This window comes from Molossus molossus, unplaced genomic scaffold, assembly GCF_014108415.1.
Source record: "Molossus molossus isolate mMolMol1 unplaced genomic scaffold, mMolMol1.p scaffold_m16_p_3, whole genome shotgun sequence".
In the NCBI taxonomy this organism is placed as follows: Eukaryota; Metazoa; Chordata; class Mammalia; order Chiroptera; family Molossidae; genus Molossus; species Molossus molossus.
In genome coordinates this window covers 48,153,469-48,167,727 of record NW_023425366.1, presented here as the reverse complement: position 1 = coordinate 48,167,727, position 14,259 = coordinate 48,153,469, and the positions used below count along the sequence as shown (strand labels likewise).

At 47.4% G+C, this 14,259-nt stretch overlaps 1 protein-coding gene across 1 annotated transcript in view; it reads left to right on the top strand.

The window, feature by feature from the left end:
• The window catches only part of ZNF366 (zinc finger protein 366), a 59,364-nt gene extending 45,537 nt beyond the window's left edge, over positions 1-13,827 (top strand). The window contains exons 3-5 of the mRNA XM_036280555.1: positions 932-1,123; positions 9,914-10,088; positions 13,213-13,827. Of these exons, the coding sequence (XP_036136448.1) occupies positions 932-1,123; positions 9,914-10,088; positions 13,213-13,742 (897 nt within the window). The 3' untranslated portion in view covers positions 13,743-13,827. The remainder of the gene's footprint in view (positions 1-931; positions 1,124-9,913; positions 10,089-13,212) is intronic.
• The last annotated feature ends 432 nt before the right edge of the window (positions 13,828-14,259 follow it).

Below are 14,259 nucleotides of genomic sequence, written 5' to 3'. Positions count from 1 at the left end.
AGGTCACTATGGATACCAGCCAATCTGAGATTTCTAAAGTACAATTAATTGTTAGCTAAGCAAATTGCTCTAAACCTGTGTTAACCTTCGTTTTAATGCCATGATTCTCTAAGTTTTCCTTCCAAAAAAATTTATTCTGGGTCAAGATCCCTTGCAAAGGCCTTTTTGGGGAAGCACTAGTTAGTCAGGATTAGCTAATGCTCTGTTCATGCTATGAGCCCCTGGAAATGCCTTCAGCTGAGGGCATCGATGCTTAAATTATTCAAACACTTCTCCACAGACAGCAAGGAAACTAGAAAATGTCCTTTGGTCCTGTTTTCTAATTCAGAAAGCTATTCTCCGCCAAATTTCTCTATAGGGTGGAAGCTGGCCTAGGGAGGTTCTATACCCCAATCCCAGAGGTCACTGTGGCCTGTGGGAACCCAGGGGACCATCTCAAGAGGAGATTATCAAGTTGTACTTTACTGAAGTGTGGATATGAGTTGTTCTGGGATTTTCAAGTCCATTAATGAGAACTCAAGATATGGGAGATGACAGTGTCAGTTTAGGAGGCTTATGTTTTTCATTATCGTGAAAGCTGGATTCTATGCTCATTTCTCATATCATCCCACAGTGCTCTTACCCAAACCCCGTTAATCCCCGAGAACTGTTGCTATAGAATTAACCCCAGCAGCAGCAGGAACAAGAAAGTATTAGTTTTCCTTTCCTCTAACTTTATGTAGTTTATGGTTTTCAGAAGAAAAAGGATTATGTAATCAACATTTTTCAGGAAAATAGCAATTTAACAAGGCTAAAGCCACACCATTTGGAACTAAACGTCTTCCGGCAGGCCCTCCGTGGGTTTAGGTGGCAGGGAGAAAAACCAAGACTCCCACCCGATGAAAGCACATTACCTGCTAACCACAGTTTTTCTGAATCTTGCCTCCTCCAGGGCGTGAAGGAGCACAAGTGTGGGATTTGCGGGCGGGAGTTCACTCTGTTGGCCAACATGAAGAGACACGTGCTGATCCACACCAACATCCGCGCCTACCAGTGTCACCTCTGCTACAAGAGTTTTGTGCAGAAACAGACCCTCAAGGCACACATGATCGTCCACTCTGACGTGAAGCCTTTCAAATGCAAGGTGGGCAGGGGGCCCAGGGAGAGTGCAGAGAGGACGCAGAGGGTTGTGCAAATGCTCAAAGGGGAACCTTCTACTCCATTTCATCAGGTCCACTGAGGCTCAGAGTAGCTCCAGGCCATGCTCATCTGCTGCTCTTTCCCTCTTTCCACCACACCTTTGCTCACACCAACCTCAGCTGGGCCCTGTTTGTCTCACCATGGAATCAGTGCCCAGGGGCGAAGGCAGCCAGTAGGGAAGGTCTGAGGGCGGAGGGCCCAATGGGGAATGCGGTTGTTAAAGGATGAAGGTGATGTGGAGAGCTCCTGCTCTGGAAAGGAGCAGCCAGTGTAGCTCTCTTCCCCTTACAAGCCAGTGAGTAGAATACAGAAAGTAGTCAGAGACGCTTCTAGCACTGCCTCCGCTCCCATCCCACTCTTCCCCTCCTCTGTCCTAGTACTTGTGCTGGGTGGCATAATTTGAGGGCAGGTCTTCCAGAGAGGATAACAGAGATTCTGAGGACAGCCCTCAGATGACCTCAGAAACGCTGGCTTGGGCCGAGGAATAACTGTGAGCACAGTCATCTGAAGCATTCCAATTTATTCCTAAGGACCGTGGAGCATCTTCATTAAAGTCTCCGTCACATTAATTTGGTTGGGTTCTTATTTCATCAGCTGAGATCATGTGTGAACTGGAGATCTATTTGTAAAACCAAGGCACTGACTGGTGTCAGTCAGAGGTGCTGTGCTTCCCAGGTTGTCCCCTCCCAACATCGTTCCCCTTCACTTCTAAGATGAAAAGGAGTCTTGCTCAGGATTGGGTAGTTTTATTCAAGGAATGTACTGGCAAGTGTCGTCCAAGTCTTGAGGAGAGGGCTGAAGGGGAGGAAGAGAGAAATCACCACGTTCAGATATAATTAGAGCCTTTTCGTTTGAAGTAGAAGTTTTCCTTGTCCCTGTTACTGCATGTCTGATGGGGTCCAAATGATCTTCTCAGAGGATCCCTATTTCTAAAGTAGGGTGTCCTGCTTCCAGAGGCTGTTCCTGCCTTAATGCCTCTGCAGCATGTCTCCCCACTTGAAGGAACCCCCTGTGAAGCTGACTTCTTTCCTGTGTTGGCCACTCCTGGACGGGGTGAGAGGGGTCAGGAACCAGAGCTTCCCAGACCTGTGTGGGCATTCTTCGCAGGTGGGGGAGGGAGAGTTCTCCCTCCAGCCCTTTTCCTGCCACCCACTTGTATTTCCCCTCCTTTCCTTCAAGTCCCAGTGGTCGGAAAGTCAATTTATGTCCATCTTGAGTTCTCGGAGCTGAAGGGGGAGGAAGCATGTAGGACCTGGTGCAAAAGGAAAATGTGGGGCCCCTTTGTTCAAATGTTATGGTGAATTTAAGAGTAAAAGCAGGGCATTATGCCAAGCTCAGGACCCTTCTGAGTTTGGGCGTCCTGACTGCCCAGGTTGCACGCACACCCACGAAGCTAGCCTTGACTGCATGGGCCAACGGATGCCACAGACCAACTTCTCTCTCTCTCTCTCTCTCTCTCTCTCTCTCTCTCTCTCTCTCTCCCCCCTCTCTCGATTTCCTACCCACTTCACTGAGACCTTTGACCCCTTCCCTTTTAATAGAGTTGTTCCTGCTGCCAGGGTACATACTATATTTTTTATCTTATCAACTGGTGGTAGAGAGAGCACATGAAGTTGTTAAAATATGAAGGGAGCCATTGCATAGTTGGCATTTCCCTAAAAATACACACCTGTCCAGTCCAACCACTCCCACCCCACTTCATCATTTCAGGTCCAGCAGTAGTGGTTCAACCAGGCAGAAAAGGTCTCTGGGATATGGCAGAGGGATATGGCAGGGGGCAGAGCCAGTACAGGACAAGGGCTTGCAGGCTATGTGTGATAGGGGGCACAGAGACAGTCCTATTTCTCTAGATCAAGGGCCTCAGAGCAGCCCAGAGGATTTCATGGCCCAGGTGGTAGCTGGGGATTTAGAGGGTTCTCTCTAGTACCAGCGAATAGAAGACTGTACAGAGCTATACAACTTGGGCCCAATAATGCCGTGAACTGGCCTAGCTTGATGTTTCAGGCCTCCCTTCAAGAACAACTGCCCCCTCCTCCTCCACTCCAATGATAGTGTACCACACATGGTTCAAAGGGTGTCTGATGGTTCAGAAACTCAACCTGACTTCTCCTTGAGTGTGCATTGCCCGGTTACCCCATAAGAGAGGGGCTTGGAGCATAAAATGCCAGCCCCCAAACAATGCACAGTTTCTGTTCTCCAGTGGGAGGTGGGCCTGGAGCAGGAACTGGACTGGTATCTTCAGGAGGGTAGGGTCTCTCTGCAACTGTAGGTCAGGAGGCTGCCTGGGAGAGTGCATATATCACTGGAACAAAAAGAATTGGACATTAAAGGATATATTTTTTTTTTATCAAACTTAGGTGGCCCTCTTCCATTCTTAGACATTTCTGAAACAAGAACAGGTATTGGTCACCTCAAACAAGAGCTCTGTCTCCTGGAATGTGCCAGAGCATAGCTCCCGGTTCTTCCTCTGTGTGTTCCCATCTCCCTGCAAAGTGTCACTCGCTCCGTGTCTTCTTCCTACTATCAACCTCTGCATTTCAAAGGAATTTCAGAGCATGTCTGAGCTGACAGGTTCTGTAATGGGTCTCTGTGTGTTGGAAAACCAGCTCCAGATGCCACGGTGAAATGGGCCACCTCGAGATGGTGCCTTGTGGACTTTACTTCACATCCATATTGTGCTGGATTTTTGCAAGTCTGTCCCAGCATGAAGCTTGTTGGGAGTTTGGGAGTTGGGAAAGGAATGGAGGGCCATTTGCTCATTGCTATGCTATCCATAGCCATCAAAGAGGAGTGGCTGGCAGAGAGGAGTGACGGTGGAGAACAGGCCCAGACAACTGAACCACGGCTTTATCATGGTAACAGGGCAGACTTATTCCCTTCACAGGATTGGCATGGCTGGGAGAAAAAAAATGCAGACCTTGCTCCAGCCATACTTTGAGAGTTAGTTCTGTCTTCTTCACTCCTAACTTTACACACACACACACACACACACACACACACACAAAGATTCTTTAAGCAACAGATTCTAATTCCTTGGGACTCTCACCCCTAACAATCCTTCCTAAAATAAACCCCTCCCCCTGTTGCAACATGAACTGGCTCTCCCGCCCCCTGCTCAGTGGAAACAGCTGTCCACAGCAAGCAGCAAAGTTTGCTCGCGGTGGGATTAAGCATTAACAATAGAATGGAAAATTAGAGGAGAAGAAAGGTTTCCATTTGATGTTTCTTTTTCTTTCCTTATTAAAAAAAAATTACTGCCCTTCTGGGCTCTTTTGCTATTGGCTTGGCTTCTGGACTCCCAGCTTCTTGGAGCCAGCTGGAGCTTCTCCAGCGACCTGCGCCTGTGCACTTAAGCCATGTTTCAGAAAGATGCTTCCCAGATTCTGCGTAAGCATGCAGAGGTCGGCTTGGATGCTGTCCTTGTAGCGGCCACACTCCATAAAAGCAAAGAACCAGCTGCCGTCTTTGGGAAACCTGTCCAGGAAAAGCAGCCATCCAGAATTTCCGGGACAAATTCTCCTTTGAGATGGGTGAAGCCGGGAGCTGCCTAAGTTATGAATCACCAGGTCATCTGCAGCCTGGTCTGAGGCAGAGGCCTAAAGGCCGCGGGCAGAGCTGATAGAGGAGGACGAGGTCTTCCTGAAAAGGACCCCCACCACCTCCACCGAACAGGCTCCACCTTCCCCTCCAGTTCTTGGATGCCACGCAGGGGAGACACCGTGGGGACCTTTCGGGACTCAGTACTTGAAAGCAAGGTTCTCGGGCTGGCATTCAGGGGGTTAAGGCAGTGACCAGATAGCAGCCTTTGGCAGCAAAGCCCTCCTCAGCAGAAGGAAGGATATAGCTGTATGAACTGCCTGCTTAACAATGCCTCACATGTCCCCAGGGGCCCGCCTGCAAATAGATTTCATCTTGCTTTCTCTTGTACTTTTCAAAGCTTCCTGTTTTCTCACGGCCCTTTTGGACAGTTTACAGTCTCTCTCTCCCTCCCTCCCTCTCTCTCCCTTTGAGGAAAGGAACACCCTTCTTATTAAAAAAGAGAGAGAGAGAGAGAAGAATGTAAGGGAAGGGCAGTTGAGCGGGGGCCATTCTCCTGGGCTGCAGGCTGCAGCTCTTTGACCTTTTCTCTCAGAATAGGAAAACACAGGCTTCCTGGCGCATCGCAGTCCTCGGGCTCAGACAGGCTGGTTGGCGCAAAGCAGTGTGGCTCTTCTTGGCTTCGTGGGCCTCTGGCCCCAGCCCAGCAGCTGCCCGCTGCCGTCACCCTGTCTCTGCACACAACCGCCTTGACTTCTCCGTGGCTCTGGCTGTCAGCATGGTCGCTGCGGCTCAGGGGAAGTTGCCTGAGGCATCTCCAGGCCCTGGATCAGAGAGGGAAGAGGCACCAGGAAGCTGGAATTTTGAACTCCTAGGAAATGAGGAACCCGGCACCTGCCAGCTATGTAAAGGGCTCGGATCAGGGAGCCAGATAATGGGCTCTCCCGAAGCCTGCAATCTAAGACGAATCTTCTTTCCATCCACATACCCCAGTGCCGGGTCAGGCACAACTGCTTCCATTTCTGTTACACCTCAAGTAACCTGGCAGGTATTTACTCAAAGGATTCCTCGCTTCCTTCAATATTCTCCACCCCCTCCCCCCAAATAATTAAGTCTAAAAAGACAGCACCCTCATCTTCAAAGATCTTTCTATTTCTGGAATGTAGGAGTCTATTATCTACCTGATAATGATAGTAATAAAAGTTCATATTTATTGAGCTCTATTTGCCAAATGCTTTTCATGAATTATCTCACTTGATCTTTATAACAACCTTCCTAAGAAACTACCATCATCATGGACATTTAGGAAGAGAAAACGGCGCCAGTTCTCTATTCCTCTGCAGTCTCGCCATCACCTCTCTGCTCTGCCATCTCAAAGCCTAGTGGTCCATGCAACCATTTTTAAAGGACAGTTCAAAACATTTGTTCCAATTTTCTATTAAGTGTTGAGGTCCACCTACTTCTTAAAAAGTAGGCATAAAAGTGGGCATCAATGGAAAAGCTGAGATTTCATGTCAGGCTCACTAATATCTCTCCTTAGAGACACTGAGGGTTTAAGAGGAGTGGACTGGTTGGGATGGCCACCTGCCAGGCCAGTGCTGAGTCCTCGCCACTCCAGCAGCTTCCTGTACCAATACCTGCCTGTATTTTCATCTTTGCCGACCTAGGCAGGAGATGATTCAGCAAGTCCTGACCTGAGCAAGCTTTTAACCTCACCTGTTGTGATTCAAGGGGACCCTTGACATAGATGGCTGCTTTTCTCAGAAGACGAAACTCAAGTTTTGGTGCTCCCTCTCAACTTTCCTTCTTTCTTCCCGTCTAACTTCTCCCCCCACCTGTTGCAGTGTACTTGGAGCTCATGTACTTGGAGCTCACCTCTCAAACCCCCTCAGCTGCACCATCTGTAATCGACCCCATCTTCTTTCTCTAGTCCCTCTTCACCAGCAGTGACTGAGAGGCCTCTCTCTGAACTTCACAGACACAAAATTTTTATCTGCACGTATTTTCATGCGAGGACAGTGTTCTGAGAAAGACGAAGAAGACAAGCATTCTAGATAATAATCAAGGGCTTTGTAGGAGGGTCGGAGGCTGAGAGGAAGAAGTTCAAGGTGCCAACCACTGACCTGTGACTGGTATCCAAGTACCTTGGGTCCTCAGTTAATTGTCTTTATTCCTCTACTACCGAGGATTTTTATTTTCAAACTAGTATGTGTAGGTTTGTACACACTGTAGTGATGATGGCTGCTTTTGGGGATTTTTGCATGGAGTAGTGATATTTTCCAGACTTGCTTTTTATTCCCCCCACCAGATACTTATATGTTCACTAAGTGTTACTATGTGTATGTACCCTTTACTCAATACTGAGGTTAGCCACAACGACAAGGAAGGTAGCCCAAACATTTCTGAAGATGGTCTCAGCACCTTTTAGTGCCTCAAACATCTTCCAGAGTTGACATATCTCCATTCAGCCTTGGAAAAGCTCTCCATGGGCTGCCCAGTAAGCTGCTGTAAACCCTGAAAGATAAACCACGAAAGATACATAAAAATTAAATTTTACCAACACACAGAAGTCAGTCTCCTTTACCAATCATACATCAGATAATATAGCTTCTCAGTCATGTCCCACAGTGGGCCTTCCTTAAGGCCATAGGCCTTGACTTCAGGGGACAATATCATTTTTATGCCCTAATGTCCCCATGTACCTTTGAAATGTCCCAGGAGGTTCAGTAGTGAATGTATTGAGCCAGAAAACCATTAGAATAGAAAAACACACACTGGCGATGATAAAGGGTGGTAGAAGGTTGTTTGTCTAAGGCTGAGGAAGATCCTGGAAGTTTCCCAGTGGTGGCCATTGTGATGTGTACACACCTCTATGTGTGTGGTGGGCAGAGGGGTGAGGACGAAGGGAGATGGGACCTTGGGCAGGTGAATTGCAGGCTCTGCTCTGACCCCAAAGTCACAGTAGCTGTGGCAGCAACTGCAGCTGATCATTATCACAGCAGAGACAGTTGGCTTGCTGTGGTCTCAGACTGAGTGCAGTGTCCTCAAATGTTTAATGTAAAGACTTTATGCTTGTGTCAGAATAAAACAAAGTCACTCAGCATGTTCTTCAAGGGTAGGCTAAAATTCCATCTCCTTCAGTCTTATAAAGGGCCAGTCCAGCTTCTAATACCTCAGCAACCATAAGTCATAACTAAAAGTGTAATTTCGCCCTTCATGGGATCCACCCATCTGGTCCTTTCAGTTCTCTGTTGGACTGCGGACTGTGAGACCCATTTAGGCTTGGACTAGTGCAGTAGCCTAACTGATCCTCCAGCCTCCAGCTCCTCTCTCCCTATCTGTCTTATTTTGGATGGGGGCGGGGAGGCAGGATTTTGCTGTTTACAAATCTGCTGTAGCATCACTCCAAATAATCAGAAACCAAATAAAATATACTTTGTCTAAAATGACCCTCGATTGAAAATATCTAATGCAGAATCTTTGGATTCAAAGCTGCTTCTTCTTCTTCTTTTTCTTTAGCCAGAATGGAGAACTGCATAAACTATACTAAGAAACGGATCAATAATGTTTGCCAGAACTTGCGCACACACGCAAAACTAAGCCACAGGCTGATAATTTCTTAATAAATTGTCTCTACTGAAAATAAAAGAAAGCAAGTATCTGTCCCATATGGAGGGCTCCTGAGGACGTTGAAATTAGACCTACTCTCTCAGCCTTTCCCTTCCTGGGTCACCTTTTCCAAATGCATGTGGCATGCAGATACTCAATATTGAGTGTGGGACATCAGTATACTGAAGGAAGCAAAATGGGAAAAAAGTACTTAAAACTCCCAAATATGAATCATTAAAAAATAGAGAGCCAACCATTCATTATACATGTGTGGATTGCCTATGACAAATTTATAATTCCAAGCTGGCTTCCTCCTACCACCCAGCATTCTTCTGGGCTAATCTCTCAAGGTCACTGTTTGTTGGGTCTACCCATTCTTCCGCAGCCAGCTAACCCTCGCCTCCATAGCTACTCGCGGAAAACTTTGCCTTCAATAATAAAAATTCAATCCAGAATCCCTAACACTGGCCCTGAAAACCCCGCTCGGTGAGAAAGGAAAACTAATGTCAGCTTCAGAGGATGCTGGACCCCTGGCAGCCACGGCATCTCTTACTCCACACGGCGGTGCTCCCGACCGGGGCTTCTGGGGTTGGGGAGGGAAGGAGAATGTTCCTCCCTTAACAGGAATCCTTTGCAATCCTCCCAGCACAGCCAAGGAGGGGCTGGAGTCTCCAAACCCTGCCCCGCTAAGGCTTGGGGACAACAAGGGCAAGCAAAGCAGCCCAGAGCCGCGGTTCTGCCTCACCCTGCCCCATCTGCAAGCCTCGGAAAGACAGCTTCTTGCTGAAAGAAGTCGGAGAACCACGCTGGTCCATCATGCACTTGCACTTTAATGGAAATCAAGAGACATGACAAAAAAATGAATAAAATGTTTACTTTTTGTATACCTGAGATAACCTTTTCAGTACTTCAGATATCTACCCTTTACCTGTCTCCTTGAAATTCATCCCGCTGACTAGCAAATTTAAAAGTTAGAAAAGTATTGCCTGATACTGTCTAACAGAAGGGATTGTTAAGGGATGCAGTATGGTGGTTGACCATGTGGCTTCCGGTGTCCAATGACCTGAGTTCATTATCCCAGCTCCAGCGCCCACGAGCTGTGTACCTTGGCCAATCCCTTCATCTTAATCTCTCAGCTTGTCCATCTGTAAAATGGGAGTGAAAGAGTACCCACCTCATAGGATTGACGTGAGAATTAAGTGAGCTATTCCATGGCAGACTCAGGATAGTGCCTCCTGTATTGTAAACGCCCCATAAATATTAAACAGGCAATTGTATCATTATTATTCAAGTGAAGCACACTCTGAGCAATTGCTCTTCAGATCAGCTTCTCTTTTTCAAGAGGTTCAAAAGGAGCTTTGTGATTTTAACCTTGAGTTTAAAATTCCGCTGCTACAGGGACAACATCTCATGAACCCACCCCTGCCTGCTCCACCTCTGACCTGGGCACATTCTAGCCCCTCCCTGACTTCCACGAGGGCATTTTCTTTGGAAGCAGCTCAGAATGCCCAGATCCAGACAAAGGGCCTCGCATGTGGGGTGCCCTGCCTGTGAGTAACCTGTGTTCTCCTTGTCACCGTCTCCACAGCTGTGCGGGAAGGAATTCAACCGGATGCACAACCTAATGGGCCACATGCACCTGCACTCTGACAGCAAGCCCTTCAAGTGCCTCTACTGCCCCAGCAAGTTCACCCTGAAGGGGAACCTGACGCGCCACATGAAAGTCAAGCACGGCGTCATGGAGCGGGGCCTCCACTCTCAAGGTACGCACTCCCCCAAAGAGCCCCCAGCCTGCAAGGCCAGCGGGTACCAAACGGCGGTGACCTTGTGCACTGGGGGCTTTACCTTATTCTTATGGTCAAATAAGAGAGTAATTTTCAAGACTACAGCAGGGAAGCAGGATCATGCTGACAGTGTTACTGTAACAACTCAAATGCTAAGATCTGAAGGTAGTAAGTAAAAGTGAATTCTAGAAAGTCAGTGGGAACACGGAAACAATGCCAGCCCATTCGTACCCTTATTAGTTTTCTGTTCCAGATACTGCATCAAGTGACTTGCTTCCTCAAATATATATTTTTTTATCCTCACCTGAGGACATTTTTCCATTTTTTTTGTTCAGTTAGAGTGGGAGGGGGAGAGAGAGAGAGAGAGAGAAACATCAATGTGAAAGGGATACATCGAGTGGCTGCCACCCACACGACCCAAGCAGGGCCAGGAACAAACTGCAATCGAGATACATGCCCTTAGTGGGAACCGAACTCGGGTCTCTCGGGACCGCAGGCTGGAGGAACTTCTGTTATCCCCATTTTACAGATATGGGAAATGAGGCTTTGCAACATTAATTTGCCCAGTTGCTCAACTGAAAAGTGGCAGAGACAGGATTGAACACAGACCTTTCTGACTCCAAAGCCTGTATTGTATACACTTCATTGCGCAGCTGTTAAAGGACATGCGACTTTATTTTTTCTTTTGGAAAAACAGGTCTGCAAGCTCTGTCGTCAGCAGAAGTGTGTCTGTAGCAGGCCTCCTCTTACCTGTTCACGCCCAGACACACTCAAGGGCAATTCTGTGCAATGGGGCTGATCAGCCCAAACGCAGAGCAGAGGCTTACGTTTCCCTGGCTGAGTCCTGACTGAACTGATGGAAAGTTCTCACCTCGTTTATTTTCTCAGTCCCAGAGCCCTCAGCAGTGAAAAGTTCATGTTCCAGATCTGCTGAACTTGGCAGGTTGCTCTTTGCTCACCTAATCAGACAGTCCTTCAGTATCCTGCAGTGAGCGCAGGCTGCCCAGGGCAGTGTGCTCTGGGCCGAGGCAGCGAGGAAGGGAAGGAGACCAGTGTCCTCCTCCAGGAGGTCTGCACAGAGGGAGAAGACAGTCCTATCGATAACTTAAATCATATTAGCTGGCTGCTCTTTTCTGGTCACTACCATGATCAAAGCACAGGGCTAGACATTTCAGAGTGTGTTCCCACAATTCCACAAAGCAGACTGTGTTCTCATTTTATATAAGCGGACACCAAGGCTGAGAGGTGCTATATAAACTGCTCAAGTTCAGGCAGCAAGTCTGAAGGCAGAACTGGGATTCCAACTGGAGAATTTCTGAGTCAAGCCAGTGCTCACCGCACTAGGTGAAAACACGGGTGATTCATTCGTATTTGCTCATTCTCCACCCCTTTACAAAACAGGTGGTCAGACAGGTGCGCATATTCATAGATAAGGTACACACAAGCACACACAGCATGCAGCAGAATGACTGTAGCTTTCAGATTTTTACAACACCCACTGAGTGGTGACTCCTGGGCAACAGGGACCCATGGTCATCATAAAGCAAGGCCTGGAGTTTGTGCCAAAGCCCTGAAAAAAATTTGGTTAAAAAACTAAAGTAATCCCCCCCCCCCAATGTTTTTCACTTAAATTATTCTTTGCATCTCCGTTGCCTGAGCCGCTTCCCACTTCAGGCCTGGGTTTTACAGAACAGGTGAGGTCTGTTCCGTCTCCAGAGCTGGAGACACAGATGAGACAGGCCTCCACCTGAACGCCTGGCCTGGTCACCACAGCTTACCCCATACGGACTCTCAAATCCTAATCACACCTGATGACTCTGTCGTCCTGGGAAAATAAAGAGCATCACTATCTATCAGAGAGTTGCTTTGAAAAATTTTAACAGACTTTCAACAATTTTAATGTTTTCATTGATAAAAGGTGTTAGCATTTTTTCACTCTAGTTTTTGAAATGGCTCAAAAATCATGGCCCAGATGAAAAAGATCCTCCCTGTGCCTCTGATTAAAGCTGAGACACCTTCATTGCCACAGTATCATAAAGCTGGCAACAGTAGACATCAGCTTCCTTTGTGTGTCCCCACCTAGAAGCCTGGTCCTCTCGCAGCCAGCTCTGGCTGCACCCCTAGACCCATCGCTCCTACTTCTCCTCTCCAGTAGCCCCCACCTGTCCCTCAGGCTTGCCTGTGGCTCACCACGGTCAAGATCCAATGAGGCAGAGTGCTGCCACGAGTCTGGTGGCTCCTGAAACGTCTGTGCCTACAGAGTCCTCAAACTGAAACTGAAAGTGAGACCCTCATGCATCACTGTACCCGATGGCAGGAACACTTGTGGTTGGACACAGGGGCTTTGGGGTCCTCAGAGGACCTCTTCGTGTCCTCCCTACTCTGGCTATGTTAAGGGCCCAGGTATGGGGTGTCTTCCTTGGCCCCAAATGGAATATCTTTTTTTCAAGATGAAAATACCTTTATAATTGTTTTTATTTTATTTTTTTTATGGTGAAATAGATGCTCACTGAAAATAATAAAATAAATGCATTAGAAATGAAAAGAAAAATGTCCAAATCACCTTATTTTTTCAGAGTTTTGACATACATCTTTTTTTTTGAGAGAGAGAGAGAGAGAGACAGAGAGGAAGAGAGTGAATGAATTGGGTCTGCACTGTAAATATATATAATAAGTATGTATGTTTTTTACTTAAAATATATAGAGAATACCTTTTTGTGATTATCGGGTCTCTACATGGAGGTACTATTATTTATTTAAACAAGCCTCTATCATTAAATAAATAGATTGTAAATCGTCTTCACAGTTTCGTTATAAAAAAATGTGGTGATGAGCAAGCATCCTCACACACAGATTTTGTGCACCTGCCAATCTTCAGAGTCTAAATTCTCAGTAGTGTGATTGCTAAGTCAGAGCGAGGCTTACAGTAAGCTCTTGTTCCATGTTGCCAAATTCCCCTTAAAGGGGTTAGACCCATGTAGACTTTTTGGGAGTTTATCGATTTTTAAAATGTAAACTCAAACGACACTAAACGGCCCTGGGTACCACCAACCACCCGTTTTCAAAGGCTTTCCCTGGGCCTGACCACTGCCTTTCTCTGCAGGTTTTGGAAGGGGGAGAATCGCCCTTGCGCAGACGGCAGGGGTCCTGAGGAGTCTGGAGCAGGAGGAGCCCTTCGACCTGTCCCAGAAGCGCCGGGCCTTCCAGTCCGATGGGGAGAGCGCCAGGGGCAGCTCCTGCCACGAGGAGGAGGAGGACGACAACTGCTGCGAAGAAGAGCGGGACAGCCCGGGGCTGGCCCCCCGGAAGCGGCAGCTCTGCGCGCCCCAGGATCTCTCCGCCAAGCCCGAGCCGGCCCCCACGGCACTCCAGGAAGCCTGCAAGGAGGAGGAGGCAGAGGAAGAGGAGGAGGAGGACGACGAGGACATGCAGAAAGAAGAAGGCCAGGAGCAGAGCAAGGGCAGCCGCGGGGCAGAGGGCGGTCGGGAGAGAGCGCGCGCTGGCAGGGCACTGCCCAGCGCCCGGCGGGGTGCCTCCTTTTCTGATTACTTGTACTTCAAGCACAGAGATGAGAGTTTAAAAGAATTACTGGAGAGGAAAATGGAAAAACAAGCAGTGCTTTTAGGTATCTAAATGGACAGTTTTAGAATTACATTTGGAAAATGAGAAGTAGGCAGTTCAAATATAGCTTTCTGCATGAGCTGCAGTTCGGGGAGACCGGGACTGGCGCAACCCCTCAAGAGTGGGGCGACTCAGCCTCCTGAGCTGGCCGTCCTCAGCAACCCCGTGCTTCTCGGGTCACTCCGGGCTCATGATTTAAATATATATATATTTTTAATTGTTGACAGTAACTTCAGGCCCTTGATTTTTAACACACAGTCAGGGTCTTCTTCAGTGTTATTTTCTGCCTCTCCAATATAACAAGCTGTACATATTCTTCTAGATATCTAATTGTAAGCTGATGCTGAGGTGCTTTTAGAAATTCTTTTTTTTTTTTAACTGATATACAATAATGGTAAATTTCTTTCGAGTTGCAAAACTATGGTGCTTGACATGTTACTTTATTAATGACTATTTAGTTGAATGTGTGAAAGTTATAATATTTTTCTCCCAGATAGAAGAAAATATGAGTAGTTGTATATATATAAAA